The sequence below is a fragment of the Lissotriton helveticus genome, chromosome 10, assembly GCF_964261635.1.
Source record: "Lissotriton helveticus chromosome 10, aLisHel1.1, whole genome shotgun sequence".
NCBI lineage: Eukaryota > Metazoa > Chordata > Amphibia > Caudata > Salamandridae > Lissotriton > Lissotriton helveticus.
In genome coordinates, this window is record NC_136071.1 from 301640911 (window position 1) to 301664612 (window position 23702).

The window sequence follows — 23702 nt, forward strand, 5'->3', positions numbered from 1 at the left end:
CACTCAGACCTGGTAAAAACGGCAATTTTAAAAGCCACCAAAGAGATAAACCACCTGGGAATAAGGATAATTCCGGAGAGGGAAGTAAAAGTCCCCATGGATAATACTTTCTTAAAACATCATGCAGGTTTGGGGAAAAGACAAGTGAAACTTTATAGAGATGAGGAAGGAAACCAAAGCCGCCTGAACATAGAAATAGACAATATAGGAAACGAAGACCTTTGGGGCAATTGGTCGCAATGTAGTAGTCCAAGGTCCGACCTAAACGAATGTCATACGGAGACTGAGGGAGAAGAGGATGGCATGAGTGAGGTAGAATAGGATGAGGGGGTGTCGCAAAGTCTAGGTCTCCTAACATGGAATGTGAACGGGTTAGGCAATGAGAAAAAGAGAGAAACTATAAAGGATATAGTAAATAAAGTGGACATTGCCTGCCTCCAAGAGACCTGGACATGCGACGAAACCCCGATCAACGAAGGTTACCTACAAGTAAACCGCCCGGCTAAGAAACAGAACTATGGCCGCCCGTCGGGGGGATTAATGACATTGGTTTCAACAAAAGTGCTCAGAGAAGTAACACCGATAAAAATGAAATGTAAATGGGTTCTGACTAGCAGAATTGAATTACTGACTGTGGAAAAGAAGTATAAAATGCTGACCATAATGAATGTATACATGCAGTGGGAAAATGGGGTAGAGTACGAGAATGAGATGAAGCTCTTTAAAGAAGATGTAGATTTTGTAGCAGAAAAATATGCATTGGATACTGTGATAATAATGGGTGATTTCAACCATAAACTAAACGCAAAAAAGGCGGATATTTGGAACAGAGAAATGTTAGAGGTGTTTGGAATTAACCCAGCAATTTTTCCAGTAGGGGTGATATCGAAACAGGATTCGGATCTTGTTCACTTCTTAGGTGGTAGGGGCTTCCAATGCTTGAATGGAAGAATTAAGCTTGACTGCCCAGCAGGGAAAACTTTTAAAATAGGCTCTCAGAATTGTCCAATTGATTACATGTTCTTACAAGCCTGGAACTTCCCCCAAGTACGGGAATTCAAGTTGGAACAAAAAGAGATCAGTGACCATAACCTTTTACACCTAACAATACAATGGGGAAGAAGCCTATCTAGAGATAAAGTGACCCTCCAGGAGGTTGAGTACCCCAAACGTGTGACGACACGACTCACGGAGGAATATCAGGCAAAACTGTCAGCTATGCAAATTAAAATTGAACCGGAAAACCTAGAGAATAAATCCTTGAACTGGTTCATAGAAAAAGTAGAGGAAGTAGTCCAATGTTTAAGAATAGAACTGAAAAGGGTTAAAAATCATAGTAGGAAACCACCCTGTAGAGTAAAATGGTTTTCCGTGGAGTGCCAATCCAAAAAAAGGGAGATTCGGGCAGCACAAAGAAGGCAAAAAAAGAAGTTCACCCAGGAGATACAGGACCACATAACCCGACTAAAAAGAGATTATAAAAAAATGGTAAACGACGCAAAAAGGTCATTTAAAGAGAAATGTTGGTCAAATCTCTTGGAAGCGATTGAGGAAAAAAACCTCAGACAATTTTGGAAATTGGTAAAGGCGGCCTTTAGCCCTTCTGACGGGGAACTAAAATGCGTAGTCAGTGATGCCGCATGGGAGAAGTATATAAGGGAATTGTACGGGGCAAGAACACCAATAGCCCAGGTAGCGACTCAAAAATGGCAAGAAATATCAGCAGAACTAAAAGCTAAATTCAACGTAAAGCAAGTTGAAGATACTATAAAAAATCTGAAATTAACCCGTGCAGCAGGTCCTGATAATCTCCCAGCAATAATACTAAAGTCAGGCGTTAAGTGGTGGGCAAGATTTTTTGCACAGATGTTTAGTATAATACTAACAGATGGCAAAATGCCATTTAACTGGAAGGGTGCGATAATTAGGCCCATTCATAAGAAAGGAAGTATGGAGGCCCCACAAAATTACCGCCTGATTAACCTCCTAGACATAGGAGAGAAAGTTTTTTCTAAAATTGTACTAAATCAACTTAATATGTGGGTAAAGGAGCTCCAAATTGTCCCTATAGAACAGGGAGGATTCAGGGAAGGACACTCCACAATAGACCACGGTTTTGCACTGTGGGCCATGGCAAAGAAGTCAACGGAACAAAATGGCAAGCTATGCTGTTGTTTCGTTGACTTCCGAGCAGCATTCGATTCAGTTGATCATGCATGCCTATGGGAAACATTGTTGAAGGTAAATATCCCCAGTGACCTTTTATCAATAATAAAGGAATTACACAATGAGAACTGGGCACAAGTCATCAAGGATATAATGGGTTCATTGACGCAAAAAATAGCCATAAACAATGGTTTAAGACAGGGATGCGTGTTAGCCCCTCTGTTGTTCTCTATATTCCTATCAGACCTTCCGGCCCACCTAGAGGTAGAGGGTAGTGCAAGCCCAAGAATGGATGGTAACAAGGTGTCCTGCCTACTATATGCCGATGATCTGGTTATAGTAGACCAGACAGAGAGAGGCCTCCAAAGAAAGCTTAATGCCTTCAACGCTTACTGTGTTAGTAAATTTCTAAATGTCAACCTAGATAAAACCAAAGTTCTTTGCTTTGGGAAAAAAATAAGCAAATATAACTGGTACCTAGGTGAGCTTAAACTGGAGACGGTTAATGAGTATCGCTACCTAGGGATATGGTTTGACAAAAGACTAAAATGGGATACGCATTTGGAATCACAGAAAGCCAAAGCACATACATCGATATGCGGCCTAAAAATATTCAATAGGGATTATGGAGAGATGTCACATCGACCAATGTTAAGAGCCTTTGAGGCAATGATACCCCCCCCAAGTTCTGTACGGGGCAGAAATCCTTTATTTGAGCGGTAAGGGAGCCTGGGACTTGATGGAGGGAAAATGCCTCAAAGGACTCCTTTCTCTCCCACAATCCGCTATGGTGCAAGCTATAAGAAGAGAAATAGGCACTAAGTCCTGGGAGATACTAACTCAAATGGCAATACTCAGACTCTGGAAACGAATGCAAGACCCAGAAGGACAAAAAGTAGCACAATGGTGCAGGAAGGAAATACAATCAAGTAACCTAAAATGGGCAAAAATGTGTAGGGAAAGAGTAACCCGAATCTGTAAAAGATTAAATGTAGAGGTGAACCAGGAAACACATCAACTCCTCTGTTCTAGGAGTGAGTTGAAATTAAAGGGGAAAGAAATATCGGAAAAGACTGATATGGAATACTTAGCGGAAAAGAAATCAGTATCACATATGATGGGCGCTTGGATAAATGAAAATTGGTTCCCTTATCTAGACCGCCTACCCAACCGTGGCTTTAGGCAGGAGATCTTAAGGCTGCGGGTTGGTATAAACCCATGGTTAACAAATAAAGATCTGAGAATGAAAATGTTAGACCAAAATGGGTGTTGCAAGTGTAATTTGGGATGCAAAGGAGACTGGGTTCACATACTCCTCGATTGCCTGTCTCTATTGGAACAGCGGAAACGGTGGCTACGACCAGTGTTCCTAAAATATGCTATAAACTCTAGAGTGCAGGCAGCCAACTTATTAACTGAAATCCCGAACATTGATATTGCAATTGCTCTTGGGAAATACATAAAAGTAGTACTGAGTGATCTAAGAAACCGGGAATAAGATCTAGGAGCTAAAAGTATTTTAATTTTAATGAAATTTCACTAGCAGAAGGGAATTGAATAGGTTTTAATCATAAATGCAGAAATTTAACTTAATTTGACATTTTTAGGTTGTGAACAAATGAAGATGTGTGTGTAAGAGTTTTTAATTTATATTGGATTAATTTTAATGTATAATGTTTTAAATGTTTTGATGTGAATAATTTTACCTTTTTGATATCGCCTCTTGCACCTGTTTAAATGACTATGGTCATAATAAACATATCTTTGACTTGACTTGACATTGATGATCAATTGGCGACATTTGTAAGTCATATTTTGACGTGGCATATCTTAATTGCTAGCTTTTTAATTGCTAGTTGATGTTTCATTTTTTCTGTCAAATAATATCCCACATTCAACTTACTATAGTGGCGCGGCATACTATGGTGCGGAGGTGGACTAACTCTCCGAGCCTTGCTCTTTCCTCTCTTGCCAACAGGGCTACTCCAGAATAAGACCACGAAAACCATAATTTGTGAAACATGGACATTTGACTCGCAGCACTGTCAGTGGGGGGGCTCCGCTTTCTGATCCGTAGAGGCTGATACCCAGGCTCTTTCTTGAAGAGGAAATGGGGAATAACATCTTTCCTTTTGCAGTGATGTCGATTAGCCTGGCTCGAGGTCACACTGCTGCATTATGCTGATTTTGTAAGCAAAAACATGCAAAGTGAGGTGCCCCTAGATCCATTGCTTTAGGAAATGGTGCCTTTGTGGCGCTGGTGGTTCATTAAACCTGGGCTTCTTCTAGGCTTCCAAAATCGTTTCAGTTTATCTCTATAATGCACAGCCCATCTATGAGCCCCACGTAATGCATTGTCTCGTAGTTTCTACTGTCATAACCCCCACACTAGGCCCACTCCAACCTGTACCCACATATCATTACTCTCATACATTTGGAGTAAAGTTTGCCAGACATGTGTTATTCTTGTGGTAAATGTTGGCCGCACTTTATTCGGTTTACATGTATGAAGTTACATGGACCTTACTTTTCATATACATCCCAATACTACAGTCATAACCCTGATATGACAGGGCCATCAGTCAACATCATGGAGACATAAATCACTTTTGCTAAGGGAGTACATCACAAATATGACTGGTCATAAATCAATCCCATGTCCGGTCATAAATCATTTCTGATCGACTCCTAAACCATGTGAGTGACAAGCCATAAATCAACATGCATGACAAGTCACAAATCATCTCTGACACATCACAATCAAGTTTTTATCTGCCTATCATATTTGTGACACCTTTTAGATTGTTCCGGCTCTCATACATGCCCTTTTATGGGGTCATAAAGTTCTTTGTTGGTTCTTCTGATTGCATGGGGGAAGGGTTAGCCTCTGACTGGAGTTAGGCCCCCAACTCTCTACCTTGTTTGCCCATTTTGTGCCCTGCTGTCTGGTGGCTTTGGCGGTGAGTCCTGTGCTCTTCTTACTCCCCTTTTGGCCTACTCATCTTGCCGGAAGGCAGCCGGTGGCCTGACTGCTTGAAGGTCTTGCTTCACTGTCTTTCCCCCGCTGGACCGCCAGGCTGCCCCTGCACCTGACCCAATAATATGCACCGTGGATCAAGCAGGTGCCATGGGAGTCCAGATACCCCTCCCTCCTGCACCAGCTATACCCTGACTGTGTGTGCCTATGCCATTAAACAAGTGTGCAAATGACTTTAAACATTCATACGTAATTGCACTGATATGCTCACCACCACCTGCCGTCTTGCTGTTAGCCTCACTGCTAAATCCTGCCTTCGCCAGGATGGCTGCAGGTGGAATGTCTGACTGCCCACAACCCCTCTTTGCCTCCGCTCTCTTTGGTGCCTTGGTCACGGTGCTCTGGCACTTCCTGGTCGGTTGCCCTTTCTCCAGATTTCTGCTTGCACCTGCGGCGTCCACCATGGTGCTTGATGAACCCGATGAACCACCATCCTGTTGGCTGATTGATCCTTCCCCCCCCACCCGAGTCCTCGCCCAGGTTGCGACGTAGGCAATCTTTGCCACCTTTGCGGGCAGCCTCTGCTATACTCTTTGGCCAGTCACTGTAGTGCTCCTTTGCAGTGCATGAGATGCAACACACTATCTGAATTTTAAAAAAATGCTTAGTCCGAGTATGATTAAAAAAAATAAGGATATAAATGCTCTCTAGTACTAAACATAAACTTTAAAGAAAATCATTTTTGGTGTTTAAAAAAAAAATATCAAATGTTTCTTAAAAAATAGCACTTGACAAGTATGAGACACAGTTTAAAATGTTTTCTTGATAAGCTGTGTCGCTGCTTTACTCTCAGGCTCGAGCTTCATTCCAGAGGTCGGATCGAACGCTTTCTTTGGATTGTGAGCATGCCCTTCAAAGCTTATTTAGGTCACTGATGTAAATGCCTCGTCATCTTTCAGTGTTACTTGTGTGTAGTGTACCCTTGTGATATTTCTTCATTGTCGCTCACTTAACCCACTGTGATAATCCTATATTGTGTTTTTAATTGCCTAATTACACCTGGTTGACATCCTCCTAGTAATAGTAATGCTAACTGCAATTTGTAAAGAGAAGTATCTACGGGTCATATGTCTTCTAAAGAAATAACTGACAGTTAGACAAGGATAAACTTGACTCCTTAATACCATAGTGAATTTGCATTCTTCTCAAGGCGCTATAGGCTTGTTAATTCCAGTGATTAAGGGAATGTCGGTATTACAATCCTCCACATTTACACAACAGGAACAATACAGTCAGTGGTGTTACGCTTTAGCTGCATTGAACCAGGGCCTTTATTACATTTATTGCCCCGGGGGCATGTGCGCCTGATTTTTTAACACCCCTGGCAGGGCCGGTCCTAGGATATGTGGGGCCCCGGGCAGAATAGGAACATGTGAGGCCCCTAAGCAGAGACCACGCGGAATCGGATCGGGACGGCTAAAGAAAGCTTTTTTTTAATAATTAAAATTAAACCAAACTGCACACCCTCGACTGGGTTTTGTCAATGGTTGTTAGCTGTTTAAGCTAAATGAGCAACTATAATAAATTATTTTCCTTTCACCTTGTTGCAGGACCATTGCTCTTTGTGCTCTGCAGAGAGGACATATTTTGAATGATCATGTAATCTGAACATCTTTTTGACCTACAGACAGGCATAATGTGAAAGTTGTACTGCCTTCCTTGTATATAATATCGAAAATGCTCCAGTTCTGACACGATGAGACTGTGAAAGAACTATAACGAGTGTTGTTGAAGTTGCATTAAAGGCAGCAGAGAGTTGTGCTGCTGCAGAGTTAAGATTTGTGTTTTCACTCTGATGGTGACTGCAAAAATGGAGAGCAGCCCGTCTCACCTGATTTTCTGAACTTTCATTTGTTTTTCAGACACTAGATTAATGTTTTTGCAGGAAAAGTTAAGGCCCCTTTTCAAAGTCCATATTAATTTATTACCAGGTCTAAGACTCGAGTAACCCAGCAGACTTTAAACTCTGCTCCATCCACTTTTGCATGCTGATACTGCTCCTCTGCATGCACCTCTTGTGTCTTTGCCATACTCACACCTATCTGCCCCCCCCTTTATTCTGTTTATCTTACCCCTGTTATTCACTCCCTGCTCCCTTTCCACTTGTCCTAGTGAGGAGTTTCCATTGTGATGCGCCGCCATTCTTTTGCTCTGTGCCAGCAGGATATTCTGCCTTTCATTCATACAGGGGCAGGGCGCACTTCCCAGGCAAGGGAACTTCAATTAACTTTTTAATCACTGTCATCGACATGCAGATGCAGCCATTAGGCCCACCGAGACAGGACTGCAGGGGAGAGTGATAAAAAAATAAGAAATTTAATCTCTTAGGGGGCCCCCTGGGCCTCGGAACTCTGGAGTCCTTAAAGGCGCGGGGGCCCTGGGCAGTTGCCCATGCCTAGCGCCGGCCCTGACCCCTGGGATACTAGAAGTTTAAAGAAGGGGCTGCAGATACTTATGCAGCCCCTTCTGTTATACTGATCGCACTGGCGCACATGTAGCTCAATGCCATCTTAAGAGGACATCTCCCTCATTTGCATAGGGGTGTGGCCGCATGCAAATGAGGGAATCACTTTGTCACTGTGCCCACGCCGTATTATGGACGCGGCGTAGAGACAAACAGGCGGAGGGGCACTGTGAGAAGTTGGCCTGATAGGTGATGTTTCCAATTCTGGAACCACCGGTTATCAGACCAAACAATCCCTTATGGTGTCTGGTTGTAAGTCAACCTTGTTAGACAAGCTATCATAGGGGTAGCATGGACTAAGCAGCCTAAAGGCTTAACTTAAGAGGTCGTGTTAAGCGAGCTGTTTTACCACATACAATCCTGTAATATCAAATGAAAGGACACCACACAAGTATATATTATAAAAATATATGTATTTATTACTAAAAACAATCCCCAGTATTCTTTATGAATGAAGGGGCACAAGCGTTAAATCAAAAGCACAGTTTAAACATACAAAGTTGCACAATTATGGATGAGGGCGGGTGGCCACTCAAACCATATACTAAACAAGTGGTATAAGAGATACCAATCGAACAGTGGTTAGGCCTAGGGCCTAGGGAATCGCTGGGAGCAGTCGGGACAAGCAATGCTGAAGTCGGTAGAGGCCCACGGGATTCGGGAGCAGTGCGGAAAGCGCACGCATGCACCAATGTTAACCAATGGTGCGTAAAAGTTGTAAAGTTAAAGTTTAAGGACACTTCCGCTGAACCTAGAGGAACAAAACTTAAGACACAGACCCTAGAGATGTGTACCAGTGTGGGAACACCGGCGGAGCAAAGTTACCTCACCCACAGGAAGCGGGTGCACAGGGTCGAAGTTGAGTCGGGTTTCGTCACGCAGGCTCTTGGTGCTTGAAGCTGAAAGGGCTGCAGGCGGGGTGAAAGAGAAGTGTCCGGTGGAGTCCAAGGGTGGACTCGAGTCGAAAAGTACCTGAAAGCAGAGGGGACAGAGTCTGGGTCACTCAGCAGTGACCAGGGTGGAACCAGGACGGAACCAGGCAATGTCGGGCGCAATCAGGTGGTCGTCGAGGAGCTTCTCTCCGCTGTCACGTGGGCTCTGGGGCATCTGCGACGTCCAGGAGCGGGTCACGATCTGTCCCAAGAGGGCTCTCACCGTCGGCGCAGTCGGCTTCAAGTTTGGAGCAAACAACACTTGGCAAGAGCAATCCACGCGGAACCGGGAGATTGCTTCTCACTCGAACCAGGAGGGTCAGAGTGGGGGCTCCTTTTCAGGGGAGCTGGTGCAGATCTGGAGCAACCAGATTTGCAGGTCGAATTTCAAAGTTCGTCGGTACAGGGGCCACTAGCCGGCTGGCAAGTGACCGGGCCAACGCGTTGAGCCAAATGGAGCAGAAGGGCCCCAGGCAGCACTTGTCGAGTGTGGAGGGCTGAACTTCGGTGCAAGAGTGGCTCAGGGTTGGGGCTTCTCAAACCCCGGTGTACAGCTTCGAGGGTCACTCGTGGGCTGCACGGTCCGCGTCTCGTGGTCAATTCAAGATGGCGTGCCCCACGCTTCCGGTCGCCTCCACGGGTCTCAGCTCTGCAGGGACTGTGGATCGGGCTGTAGGAAGGCAGGCAAGCTTGATCTCGTCGATCTGTCGCTCGAGTTCCGGCGGGAACTGCGACAAAGCAGACGTCGATGGCTGGATGGTGCCTGTTTGCACAGGGTGGTCACTCCTTGACCACAAGGGAGATTCTTCAGTCTTCTACGTTGAGTAGGATGTCGAAGGGTCCAGAGTTTCGTTTCTTATGTTTCATCAGGAAATCTGCAGTGCATTGGCACTGCTCCCAGTCTTATACTAATGTTGGGGGCTGGATTACCTGCTAGGTCCCCTCCTATGGGTGGGACCCAGGAAGTGGGTGGATACACCCCCTTCCTTTGATCCAGGCCACCCTGGCACGAGGGCTGGAGTGCCCCAGAACCGGTTTGGCCGGATTATGCAAGGGGCAGCCTTGTGCGCCCCAAGCAGTGTCTGGTTTCTTTCAAACCTCCCTGCTACAATCCACTATCTCCTGTCTGGAGGGTGGTAACACCCCCCTGCGACAGGAAACCCTTTGTCCAGGCCCCATTTGGCTGAGTTTCGGTCAGCTTCAGGGGGTCAGACTTCTGTCTGTGGCAGAGGCATCCATTTTGTGGATCTAAGGTCTTTTTAGAAATTAACCACATTTAAGCAAAGTAACATGTCTTACCCCTCTAGAGGGGTGGAATGCTATCCCCGTCGCCAGAACTGGCGAGGGGATAGTATTCCAAATCGTATGACACCTTACACGACATGTTTTGATAAAGCCAAACCAAAGTTGCTATATAACCGCGAGGATTATAAGGCACTTAAGAGTATATGGTATGGCATTATCCTGAAACAGCTTAGGGAGTTGTTCCCGACAGCTGCAGACAGGCTCAGCTCATGCTAGAGCTCCATCTCACATTAAACCACGCACTCTGCCTCCAGGATTGATGAGGCCTTCCATAGGAGTGGCTCACAGGTTTATATGTGTCCAGATATAGGTTTAGATATAGGTATACTATATCTAAGTAAGGGGTGATTACACCACCTTACCCCAGCTGAGTGATCAGCCAGTTGTGTCAATTTAAGAACCAGCCAGGGGTGGCAAAAGATATGCTGCAGCCCCTGGTAGGCCTTGGTGGCCCCTATGCCCTGGGCACCTATAGTGCATTATACAGGGCCTGACAAGGAGTCCATTTCCAATTGTGGTATGTACCTAGGGTACATGGAATCCATTTTACAGAGAGAGCAGATGGCCTGGGGCCCTGATTAGCAGGGAACCAGGTCAACTAAGTCAAAAAACCAGCTAAACACAGGCAAAAAATCTGGGGTAACCATAGTCAGGTAGCCACCTTCCTACAGGCACTAACAGTGTCTACAAAAAGGTGGAGCATTGTCAGTACGCCCCCTGAGGGCAGCTTTCGGGTGAGTAAAAGGGGGTTGCATAGATCCCCAAGACTTCTCCTGCATCCAGGTACAGCCACTCACTGACCCACCTGCAGGATAAGCCATTACCAAAAACAGTACTCAAAAACTTACGAATCTTTCCAAAAAAGCAGTCTTTAAAAGTGGCATGTGCAGTGATTCTGTACAAATCCTGCTGACGCACTCTTGGTTTATGATCTGAACCCTCTTGGAAAGAGTATCCTTTCTAATACATTACACAGAGTTTGCTGTACTATTTGAAAAGCCATATGTCGACAGACTAACTATTTAAAGGTATGTAGCATTCCATCTTGGAATGTTTTGAAAAGCCATCATCCACAAACAATAAGTGAAAAGGCAATTAAAAGCCAACTTAGAGCTGTCTTCATTTCGTCAAAACAAAGGTATGCGATTGGGTGATAATTGCATATAGAAATTCTTTATCAAGTACTACAAAAGTCAACTATAATGCTTATAAGCACAGTTTCTCAGAATGAGTAAACCTTTGTACATTATTTATCATTGCTAAGTCTGGTTTATCTATAGTTTCTTCATCTAGTGTCTTAGCAAGAATCTAGGTCTGCTTTAGATTTAACCTCATACTTCCCGATTGTTTGCATATCTTTGTCAGAATCAAATAACAGAGGATCATGGGAAAGCTGCAGAACAAAATATTTTCCTTACACTGAATTAATGTCCTATAATCTTTTTTCAGGTTGATGAGCACAAATTCAGCGCCCATCGCATTGTGCTTGCTGCCTCTATTCCTTACTTTCACGCTATGTTTACCACTGACATGATGGAATGTAAACAGGATGAGATTGTAATGCAAGGAATGGACCCTGGGTAAGTAAAGTGTTAATCGTGCCCCTATCACAGGCCAGTAAAAAGCCTGGTTCTAGCATCTAAGTGCCTATAAACTGTGCATCAGATCTGGACAATGCAAAGTTTTCACTATAGAATAAGGGTCAGATGTACGACGCTTACGTTTTGCAAGTCGCAAATTGCGACTCGCAAAATGCAATGTACAACAGTATCTCAGACACTTTGCGATTCCCGATGGGGTCGCAAATTCCATGCCTCATCAACATTCATGAGGCAAGAGCAATTTGCGACCCCATTGGGAATAGCTAGCACTCATAGGGATGGTGGCCTGCTGGGGTCAACAGACCACAATGTCTGTTACTGCTTTTTAAATAAAGCAGTTTTTTTTTTAAAATGCATCCCATTTTCCTTAAAGGAAAACGGGATGCATTTAAAAAAGAAAAATTAAATTTTACCAATGTATTTTGTAAGGGCAGGCAAAGGTCCCTGGGACAACTACCTGCTCTTAAGTATTTTCGCACCCATTCACAAAGGGGAAGGGGTCCCCTGGGGACCCCTTCCCGTTTGCAAGTGGCTTACCACCCTTTTGAAAAGGGTTGTAAACCGCGGGTGCTTTGCGACTGCACATGCAGTCGCAAATCAATCATACATTGGTGTGAGACTCGCTATTCGGCAGGTAGGCCCTTGGTATGCCCCATCCTAATAGCGAGTCGCAAACATATTTTGTGAGTCGCTGATAGGTTAGTGAGTTGCAAAATATGGTTTGTACATGGGACTGACTTTTTTTGCGGTTGCAAACAGGCCGAATTCCCGTTAGCGACCGCAAAAACCTGTCGTACATCTGCCCCTATGTTTTTGTATTGTAAGTACAGTTTTGGCAGTTATTTTGATGTTGGTTAATCTAGTGTTGCGTTCAGCCACATGCCTGGATAGTCTCATCATGTGTTTGAGTTCGTTATGGCTCTAAAAGGATATGCTCTGCTTTACATGTTAAATGCTTATGGTTTTGTTGGCACCAGGAAATTAAACGAGCACCATGATTCTTTGGTGAGAAGAGGTCCAGCATTCCTTTACTGTTTTTGAAGCATCAACCTCCCACGGTCTGCTTTTTTAAAATTGAGTAAATTGGAGAAAATGATCACAATTTCTGCTGCCCTTGCAGTTTTAAGAAGCTCACCAGGTACTTGCATTTCATATTGTATTTATGGGTTTTCCTGGATGGCTATAAAAACAGTTTTCTGTGTTTGAGACATGTGAAACCAAAACTGGGTTTTCGAGACTCGTTTGAATCGAGAGTCAGCAAGTATAAATGATTGTCGCTTTTTTATATTGAGCGTGTCCTGGGAGCTGTAGCTTAAGTGAATTATAGATGACCGAGTTTAAACGTGCAAACAAAGACCGCTTACATCCTTTAAATATGATTAATATGTTATGCTCTGATTGTTTTCCTCCCTAGAGCACTAGAAGCCTTGATCAATTTTGCCTACAATGGACACTTAGCAATAGATCAGCAGAACGTGCAGTCCTTGCTGATGGGTGCAAGCTTTCTCCAGCTGCAGAGTATCAAAGATGCGTGCTGTTCTTTCCTAAAAGAAAGGTAAGTTAGTCCGACTCCTTGTACAACACCGAAAGTGTAGTTAATTGCTCGCAGAGTGCAGCATTTACTGTTACTTGGAGAATTCACACCAATCTTGCATGCCTCATACATTTTAAGAAGCGGCTCCAAAAATCCTCCAGTACTGTACAGCCACTCAACTTGTCATAAGCTTCAACCAAGTCATTGTTGGTTCCATTGATTACATCGGTGCCGTAATCACTTCATTTCAGGTTATCTAGGAGAGATTCATGTCGAAGCCCCATGTTTTTTTGTTTTTTTGTTCAAATATCTTTATTGCATATTTAAAAGAGAAATTCATTGGTAATACATTAACAATACAACAAATCAGAATCAAGTATATACTAAATTAGTACCGAAACATTTTAAGAATAAAAAGAAAAGATTTCATAACAATAATTAATGGATTGGGATAAAAAGAATTGTAAACATATCGTTATTTCAAAAGGTGAGCAAATAAATATGAGATATAGTATGTTATAAAATTCATCAAATAATAATATAATTCCTAGTCATATGGATCAATCAAAACAACTACATATATTATGACAAAAACACATACCAGTTGTATTGCTTAATAGATAAGAGCGATCAGCATAAGGAAATGGGGGAAAGTAAAAGAAAAAAGAAGACTGGGGAAAAGACAGAAAGAAGAAAATAAGGGAATCAAAGAGAGGGGAGAGGACCTCTGCTCCAATGGAAGAAAATAAATTAAGAAATGGAATCAAAAGGATACTAAGCTTCCGACACCTGAGAGGACAAATTCATATAGTTGTCCAGAGACCGCCAAACATTACTAGAAATGGAAGGCGAGTAATGTTTTTTCTCAACAAAAGTATGAGCTCCACGAAGGTTTGAGACCCATTCCAACCAATTATGATAGGATAGATGAAAAGATTTCCATTCCGTTAGTATAATTTAACAGCAATGGATAGGAGTTAATCTAACAGATCCGTATCGTCAAGGGCTGAAGGAATAGCTGTAGCCCATGGACCCATTAGAATCATAGGTAAAGAAAGATCTATAGATATGTTAAAGATTAATGATAAGTGTTTCTGTATCAGGCCCCAAAAAAGAATACATTAATGTACATTCAAAAAACATATGTTGATTGGTGCCTGGTACTAAGTTACAGTTCCAACAAAGAACACGATCTCGTAGTTTCAACTTGTGTAAGTGAGCAGGATTCCAATGAAGAAGATTTAATGTAAAGAATTTGGATTGCATAAGTGAGGGAGCAATCTTATTACGTAGGGATAACTTCCCAGTCAATTGCCAGGTATCTTGTGAAATTCGCTTAAAAATTAAATGTTCAAAATGAGGAGAACATTTATCATAAGTAATTGTAGACTGTGAAGGGAGTGGAGCAGATAAAAATGTAGAGATTTTAGAAGCAGTATGACCTGAACGTAACCACAGGGAAAGAAGTGAAACGGTAACCAAATCTGTAGATAGGTCTATTTTAGAAAGTTTAACCTTTAGTTTAAAAAAGAGTAAAGGTCCATGTTTCTAAGATTATATTTCCTAGCTAAAAGAGAGAAGGTGAAGTGAGTCATGATTAGAATCATAAAGGTCTTTATCCAATCTGATCATTGGCAGCCCACGAAGAGGCCGTACTAGGATCAATGTCACTGGAAAGCTTAGGATTGTACCATAAAGAGGACCATCTTGACTTCTGAATAGGTTTAGATACTTTTTCATCAATATATTTTAGTGCATTAATCGTGTCTAATATAATACGATAAGAATGATCAAAGACAAGCTTAGGAGCTGTGAGAAAGGAAGAAGGGGAAAAAGGAGTGCAGAGCTCACGTTCAATATAAATCCAGGAGGAAAATGTTGGGAATCCTGTAAAAACCAAAGTGCACCTTGAGATGCTAGGAAGGCGGTTTGATAGAGGTTCCAATCCGGAAGACCACAGCCACCCAGGACAGTAGGCTTTCTAAGGTGTTTATAAGCAATTCTAGCTCTCTTATCATTCCATAAAAACTTTGAAGAGATTGAATCCATCTCGTGGAAAAAGGTAGAAGAAAGCTTTGTAGGTAGCATGGAGGATAACAAATTAATAATTGGAGTTATCATCATTTTCAGAGTTTGTAATCTTCCCCACCAAGAAATATATTTTGGAGACCAGGAAGATAAAAGATCTCTAACTTTATATATGATATGGGGTTCATTATAAGAGATAGTATCTGAAAGGTCCTTACAGAACCAAATCCCCAAGTATTTAATACGAGTTGATTGCCATTTAAAACCTGAGTCACCCATGTGAGTGGAAAAGCACAGCGAATTGAGGGGGACATTTCGGTTTTTTCTTTGTTAAGAGTGTATCCGAAAAAAGTGAAAAATCTCTAATGATGTTAGAAATAAGAGGAATCGCTGTAGCAATATCCTCTGGAAAAATAAGGCTGTCATCAGCGTAAGCGGCTGTTTTAAGCGTATATGATCCAAATTGAAAACCTTTAATACCCTGGTTCAAATTGAGTAGACGAAGAAGTGGGTCTATGAACAAAACAAAAAGAAAGGGTGAGAGAGGGCACCCTTGTCTAGTGCCCTGACGAAGATTAGAAAAGGAAGATGTAGCACCATTGCTTCTGATATTAGCTTTTGATTGCGCATAGAGAGACTTTGCCATATTAATAAAGGAATTGCCAAGGTTTTGGGATTCTAATACTGCTTGTAAAAAAGGCCAAGAGATTTTGTCAAAAGCCTTTTCGGCGTCAAAGGCTATCTCCGCTGATGGTAAAGCTGAAAGATTTGCTTTTTCTAAAATATGACAAAAGGTCCGAATATGGTCTCTAGCAAGGATCCCCTTAACGAAACCTATTTGGGAATCATGGATGAGATTGGGAATATGACCCTCTAAGCGCCTAGCCAAAATTTTGGCAAAGATTTTAGCTTCCAAATTTAGCAATGAAATTGGGAGAAATATTTTAGGATCAGAATGATCTTTACCATCCTTCGGAATCACTACTAAAGTGGCCTCAGCAGCTGAGCCAGAAGCCTTGCCAGAAAGAACATCATTATCAAAAATCTTCTTATATTTGACTAATGAAGGAGTAAAGGTTTTATAGAAGGCAATAGGAAACCTATCTGGTCCCGGAGCCTTATCCGAACGAGTGGTCTTAATAGCCTGAATGATCTCATTCGTGTCAATCGGTTTCCCCAATTCAGTCATGTCAGAATGCGAAATAGTATTAGTAGGGATCAAATTAAGAAACTGTTGGCAAGTAAACTTGGAGCATTGATCTTTAGGTGTGTATAACGTTTCATAGAAGTCTAAATAGACTCAAAGTATTTCTTGAGTATGACATTTTTTTGATCCGTTTTTATCAGTGATGTGGGAAATATGAGTAGCTTTGATATTCGCGTCTTGATATTTTAGGGTGGTGGCCAGCAACTTAGTAGCTCTGTTTTGTAGTAATAAATGGTGGGATTTTTGAGTGTGTACATCAATATAATATCTTTTAGTGACTATAGAGTTAAGAGTATTTCAAATGTTTAATATCCTGTAGAAGTGTTTTATCATTAGAGTGCGTATATAGCCCTTCTTTGCGTTTAATATCATCACCCAAAGATTGAAGAGACTTCCTAATGCCGCTATTTCTCTCTGACATTTTTTTAATAATGTGACACCGTATAGTACATTTAAAGGCGTCCCCAAAAACTATAGGGGAATTCACCGTAAACTCCTCTTTGAAGAAATGATCAATCTCCTCATTGAGTTCTTTAACTTCATCATTATCTTCCAAAATTTCGGTATTGAGATGCTAATTATGAGGGCATCTCGTATTAAGGATAGTTAAAGAGACCACCGCGTGGTCAGAAACAACAATTGGGTGAATCATAACATTTATAGTATGTTTTAAAAGAGAGGCATCTACCAAAAGGTAGTCAATACGAGAGAAGCTAGAATGTGGAGAGGAGAAAAAGGTAAAATCACTACCCGTAGGATTATGCAATCTCCATGCGTCAATAGGATGATGAGATGAGCACATATTGAGCATGTGTTTATGCGCCCTAGGAGGTCGAAATTTAAAGGTAGAATGTCTATTCAAAATAGGATCATGGGGAAGATTAAAATCTCCGCCAACAATTGTTCTTGAATTCTGTGGAATTTCAGAAAGTTTTTTTATTAATGGAACACCAAAACAAGTGGGTCAGCAATGTTTGGGGCATATAAATTCATAATATGAGGATCGTCCGAACCGTTAGTCAGACGAGTAAGTAATCATCTGCCACTGGTATCATGCTCAGCTGTAACAATAAACAAACCCGAGCTTTTAGAAACAAGAATAACCGCCCCATTCTTCTTACCAGAAGCCTTGGAACAAGTAACATCAAGAACCCAATTCTTTAGCATAGGAAGAGCTTCTTTAAAGGCTATCTTAGTATCTTGAAGTAGGACTACACCACCGGATAAACTTTTGCAATAATCTAAAATGTTGGCCCTCTTAACAGGATGATTCAACCCTCGGACATTAAGTCAAACTGTATTTAAGTCGGACATAGATATATATGAAACAACATAAGTAAATGCATATGATAAAAAGAGAAAAGGGCAACCAAGAAAAATAAAAAGCTAAAGGAAATAAGGCATGTATTCCAAAATAAAATGAAGCAGATGTCCTAAAATTAGGACAAAGAGCAAGGAGGGGAATGAAGAGTAGAAAGAAGAAAAGGAAGAAAAAAAGAACTCCAAAGAGAAAAGGAGTATCAACCAAATGCAACCCCACCAGGGGAAGTCTGTAGGAGAAAAAAATGCAGGTGGGAACAAAGTGGAAGAGCAACAGCAGAGGCTATCAACCACGGTATGGACAGCTCAAGGAAAAACTGGCCGCAAAGCGGCGAAATAAGTATAACATTCCCAGGCGGATTACTTATATTGCTACATTTTACTACTAAGAATAAATAATATAAAGTGAATAAATATACTATACTCTGACATTTGAGAAAAAGGAAAACATAGATAACATTTCATAAATAAATAAATAAAGCAGCCTATTTTAGCAGATAAAGATCAATCTAAGATACTATTAACCACCCCATAAAGTTATATGAATAAGATCTAAAGAGAATAAATAAAATATATGGAATCAATAACCAACTATAAAATGATGGAATAAGAAAGGTCAGAAACAATTTCATACAATTAAAGCACATATTAAATACGAATCAAATATAAGTAGGGTATCTAACATAAAATGTAATTCATAAGCAACTCATCGTTGCTATACTAGTGTCGAACTTCTGGTTTGATATATATTAAAAAGAGTAAAGCAAAAAATGAAAAAGTAGATACTAAGTTGGAGCATATAATTCCACAAATCATCAAACAAAATTGATATTCAATGAAGATCCGTAATATCAATAAATAGTATATACATATAAATGAATTATCACCAACTTTGAGACTGAGAAAAGATAAGATAGAGTAAAAGGTAGAATGAGCGAGCTAAACAGAGAAACAAATGAAATAAAGAGTAAAGACGAAGGGAGATGAATAGAGTGTAGCAAATAGAAGATAGAATACTAACCTTATTAAGAAAATGATAAAAGAGTAAATGATAACTCAAAGAATAAAGAGAAACAGACAGTCGTATAACTTATAACGTGATAGACCCCAAGAGAAAGGATAACAAAACACAAAATTGCATTGTATTATTATCAACAAATGTACGTATTATATATAGCATACATAACCACTGTAAAGGTGTGAAATAAAAATAACTTGCAACATACCATATTATCTAAAATAATTAGTATAAAGAAATAAATAAAATGATTGTCATAAGCAGATCTTACAAGTGAGATATCATAACTATAGCATAAGACAACTGTATAGCTATCAGGTCATTGGTGGTCAATGATGTCAGGAACTAATATAATTATATAAGTAGATTACCTCTTAAACAGACCACTGAGCAAAGAAAAGACAGAGCAAGAAATAGAAAATTGAAGAATCAAATGAATAAAGGATCAAAAGCTTACTGATAGTAAAAGATTTAGAAAAGAGGAAAAGATAAAGTTGGTGGTCAATGATGTCCGAAACTAATATTTTCATATAAATAAATTACCGTTTAAGAAGACCACTGGACAAAGGGAAGACAGAAAAAGCAAGAAAATAAAAAGTAGAAGAAGCAAGTGAATAAAGGATCAAATACTTACTGATAGTAAACATTTTTAAAAAGAGGTAAAAATGGAAATGGATAAGAATTTAAAAACATTTTAGCAATATTCAATTGTAACAGCATTACTGTAAGGAACCATATAAATTATGTCATCCAGCATAGTAAAGATCAACACTAGGAACGTAAACCCAAATAATACTAAATATAGTACTGAAGTATTGCATTATCCTGCAAAGGAGCATATGAGTTTGGTCAACCGGCACTATACAGAACAAAACCAGGAATGTAATCTCAAGCAGAACTAAATACAATACAAAGATTTGCAATGTCCTATAAGATAGACTAATAGTTGATAAAGAAATAGAAAGGCACCTGCATATATACTAGATAAATGAAAAAATATTAGGCACAAACCATGTCGATAAATACAAAAACATTAGGCATGAGAGGTACCAGTAAGAGAGTCTGGGTCCATTTGCGATTCAGATTGATTATCCAAGAATGTCGAGAGATCTGAAGGTTCATAAAAAATCTGTGGGCAACCTTTGAAAGAAATCCGAATCTTGAGGGGACCAGCTAAAGAGAATGGAATATTTAAATCAGTGAGTCTCTTGCGTAGATTCAGGAAGCCTTTGCGGTGGATCACTGTATCTCTGGCAAAGTATTGTGAAATTGATATTCTGTGGCCTTCCCATTTTATTGACTAATTTTCCTCATTTGTGCCAGAATTAGTTCAGTATGTTGGTGGTGCAAAGGTTTAAAAATCAGGGGCCTAGGAGAGGACATCAATCTTGGTTTGAAGTTTAGAACGCTATGAGCGCGCTCTATCTCAAAGTCTTTATTGAAATAAATATTCAGGGTATTTGGGATCCATGTAAGCAATAATGCAATTACTGAAGTAGCGGACTTTTCACAATGCTCTGGTAGTCCAAAAGATGACTTCTTCTATTTAGATCCTCCTGTTCCGTGAGATCTCTCCTCAATGATGCAATGGAACGTTCCAGATTCTGAATGTGCTTCGCTTATTTATTTGTAAAGTCTTCCACATTGCTTATCCTCTTTTCCGCATTAGAAACATGCAGTGGAAGAGATTTGAAATCATTACGAATTGCAGCCACCTCTACCTGAAGCAAATCAGTATTTGTTTTGGTACTTTGTGTGATATCATGAACAGTGTTGAGCTTAAGTAGAATCGCCTCCAAAGTTGAGGTAGATTAAAGATTACCTTTAGCTGGCGATTCTGGAGTGGGAGAGGTCTGTTTGGAGCATTTTAAGTTCCCTTTAGAGTCTGTCTTTGGTAGTAACACCCATGCCTTCCGCCATTTGATAAGATCATAGCAGCCGTCAGCAGAAAACCTTAGGGTGGTTAGAAGAAGCAGAGAATGCGATTCTGGAGTGGGAGAGGTCTGTTTGGAGCGTTTTAAGTTCCCTTTAGAGTCTATGTCTTTGGTAGTAACACCCATGCCTTCCGCCATTTGATAAGATCGTAGCAGCCGTCAGCAGTAAACCTTAGGGTGGTTAGAAGAAGCAGAGCATGCGGAGTATGGCCTTAGAGTGAAGAATATACTCTCCAATAGCCAACCAAATTATTCAGTTGTGCCGCCCGATTAATAGGAAGCATCACAACAGGATAATATCATCACACTTACATCATCTGGAATGAGCATTAGCACCAGTCTCAATGATTGTAGCCATTAAAGTTAAATAGATCAATATGAGACAAAATCCAGACAGCTGGCGCCATTTTAGAACTGCAGACCCTGAAGAGAAAATATCTACATAAGATATGTGATAGCTATGAATAGCGCTCTATGGAACGAGAGCAATGTGGAAAGGTACTTTACGCAACTTAAAATGAGCTCTTAAGAATTTTAAACGTGAAACTTCGCAATTCCATGCCGTGTTATGAGGAAAGTTGCGCAGACAGCCGCCATTTTAAGGAATCTTACAGCATCGCATTTCATGTCGCAGCCTCAAAACGGGTGACTCAAGAAGAGAACACACCACTCTCTGGCACTCATTGGTCTTCCATCTAATCCCCGGGGCTGAAGGATAGTTGAAAAATTCCTTGTAGCGTATGAAAATTTAGACAACAGTGTCTTGAAGCTGAAGAGAGTGAAACCACCTCCATCGAGCAATTAGCCATACGCCTATGGTACGCACACAACAAAGCGTCGCAATAAAATAATATAGAACAGTACTTTAGGAAGCATTAATGTAGCAAATAGGCGCAATGATAACGAGATGCAGCCTCCATACGTCAATTTGTGTGGAGAATTTCACGGACGATTGCCATTTTGAAAAATATCAATCACCACACTTTCCATGTCGCAGCATCAAATTGAGTGTTTCAGGGAAATAAAAAATATTCTCTGATGATCCTTGAGTATTCCACTGCTCTCCGGAGTTGAAGGGCAATGAAAAATCACCCGTATAACATGTTAAACGAGCCTCCATACCGGCAGTGTCACAGAGCTCAAAGAAAAGCAGCCATCTCAGTTGCTTGTCAAGCCACGCCCCCCTCGAAACCCCATTTTTTAAATAATATTTTTAATGTATCGCTTCCGTTTAATTCATACCTTGTCTCTTTCTTTCTCGCTTATTTATTTTTTCCCTTTTTCTGTTACTTTTACTAACTTTTTTTTGTCTGAATACAGACCTTCTTTAGCAGACTGTTATATTTTCTGTTACTAAAACTCAAAGCATATAAAATATGGAAAAGCCCACTTTTCCGTTGAGCCCCTCCCAGTTTTGTAAAGCTAATATGTCAAAGCCATGACCAGTGTCTAGTTCTGTTAGTCATGTACCTGGGGGGACGGGGCGTACAGTGATGCAGAGTGCGATCGAACTAGTACATGGTTCCACAGGTGCCCATGGTTTTCCAAAGATGGTGTTTTGTTGGCCCCCCATTTTGTCATCTTCTACTGAGAAATTTCTGCCATTACAGCCTGCACGGCTTGGTGCTCAAAAGCACCCAAAGTCGCCAGCCTATTGGGGAGATCTTGGGTGTAATCGAACTTTGAAGGTGGATGTTGGTGTTACAAGTAGTAAAAATGATTTTACATCCTCCCCAGTTGTTCTTGGTCTTCCCCTGCCTGACCCTTATGTGGTGGTACTTGATGTGGTGCTCACCCTAAAATGAGAGATCAGAGAAGAGTATCCCAGTTTAAGGAACAAAGTGAATCACTGGTTTCCCAACTGGGTGACGAAGGGCAATCTCTGGCTAATAGGCTCATCATGGCCTGAAGGGTTGATTGGGTAGAGACCAACTCCCAAAACTCTGTATGAGTACTATGCTGCCATCGAATTTGGTTGTCCAGGAGCCCTTTCAATGGTTCTGAATTTTGCTAAGCAATTAGCCAGTACTTCTATTAATCAGGCTTTCCCACTTGGATATTTTTATCATCCGCTGGCAGCACAAATTCAACCGTAGTCTAGTGATAGCATTAAAAGCACCTGCAGAGGGCTCATGAGACCACTTGAGGCTAGTGATTTCGTTTTGCATACCTCAAATACATTTGAAGTTTTGAGACAGACACACCCAACTGACTGCATTGTTCCAATTATGAGTTGCAGCCTACTGCGTTGGGGCTAGGGACTGAGGTATGTAGGGTGCCACTCCAGATAGATACACAAGGGGTCCCACTGATCAAGGTACATCGTGGCCTTAGCGGCCCGTTTATTAGGGCTGTCGGCAGGGAGGAATGCATGGAATACTTACCCATAGAGAATCTGAGTTGTTGGCAGCAAATGAATGTAAATCTTATCAGTGCAGTGAATGATCCTTGTAGCATTATTGGCACCACGGAAAGTCATGTAACTAACATAGATGCTACAGTTAGTCACCTTATGTTATCTTCCTGGAACATGTAAGTGATCAATAGTAAAATACATGATCCTGACTGGCTGGCGTTTCTTCGATTATCTGACATAATATGCCTACAGGAGATGTGGGTTGTGAAGGGCTCATTTTTGCTGGATGGGTAGAAGTCATACTTTAATCCAGCTGTGCCCTCATTAAGAGAGGCCCAAAGGGAGGCATGTAGACTCTGGTCTTCCTTCTTTCAAATTGCAGGACTAAGCATATGGCAATAACCTTACCCAATGTGCAAGCAATTCTTTTTACTTCTCCAATGGTTGGTGGTTTTATCCTGTTAAATTCTTATAATACAACTAATGTTTCTACCTTTAGTGAATCAGTTTCCACTCTTATGGTCCAACTGCTGGATATTCATACCCATGGTATTGCAATAGCTGGTTTTATACTAGTGGGAGATTTCAATACCCATCCCTGCTCACATTCCTTCACCCCTCGAGGGGCCGACGCTCGCCGTCGGGTCGCCGTTCTTCGACGCCAAGGAGGCGTAGAGGAGTTCTGACGCCAGGAGTCAGTCTGACAGGCGTACAGTGCCTTTGGGGGACGCTCCAAAGTCCCAGCCTAGTATGGAGGGAGAGTCACCGGGCTCGGTGTACTCTGTTGTGTATACCCCTGC

General features: G+C 41.3%; 1 protein-coding gene across 2 annotated transcripts in view; it reads left to right on the forward strand.

The window, feature by feature from the left end:
* KLHL18 (kelch like family member 18) overlaps nucleotides 1-23702 on the forward strand; it is a 202368-nt gene that overhangs the window by 51995 nt on the left and 126671 nt on the right. For both annotated transcript variants that reach the window (XM_078662453.1, XM_078662452.1), the window contains exons 2-3: nucleotides 11354-11484; nucleotides 12920-13060. In XM_078662453.1, coding sequence (XP_078518579.1) covers nucleotides 11354-11484; nucleotides 12920-13060 — 272 coding nt within the window. The remainder of the gene's footprint in view (nucleotides 1-11353; nucleotides 11485-12919; nucleotides 13061-23702) is intronic.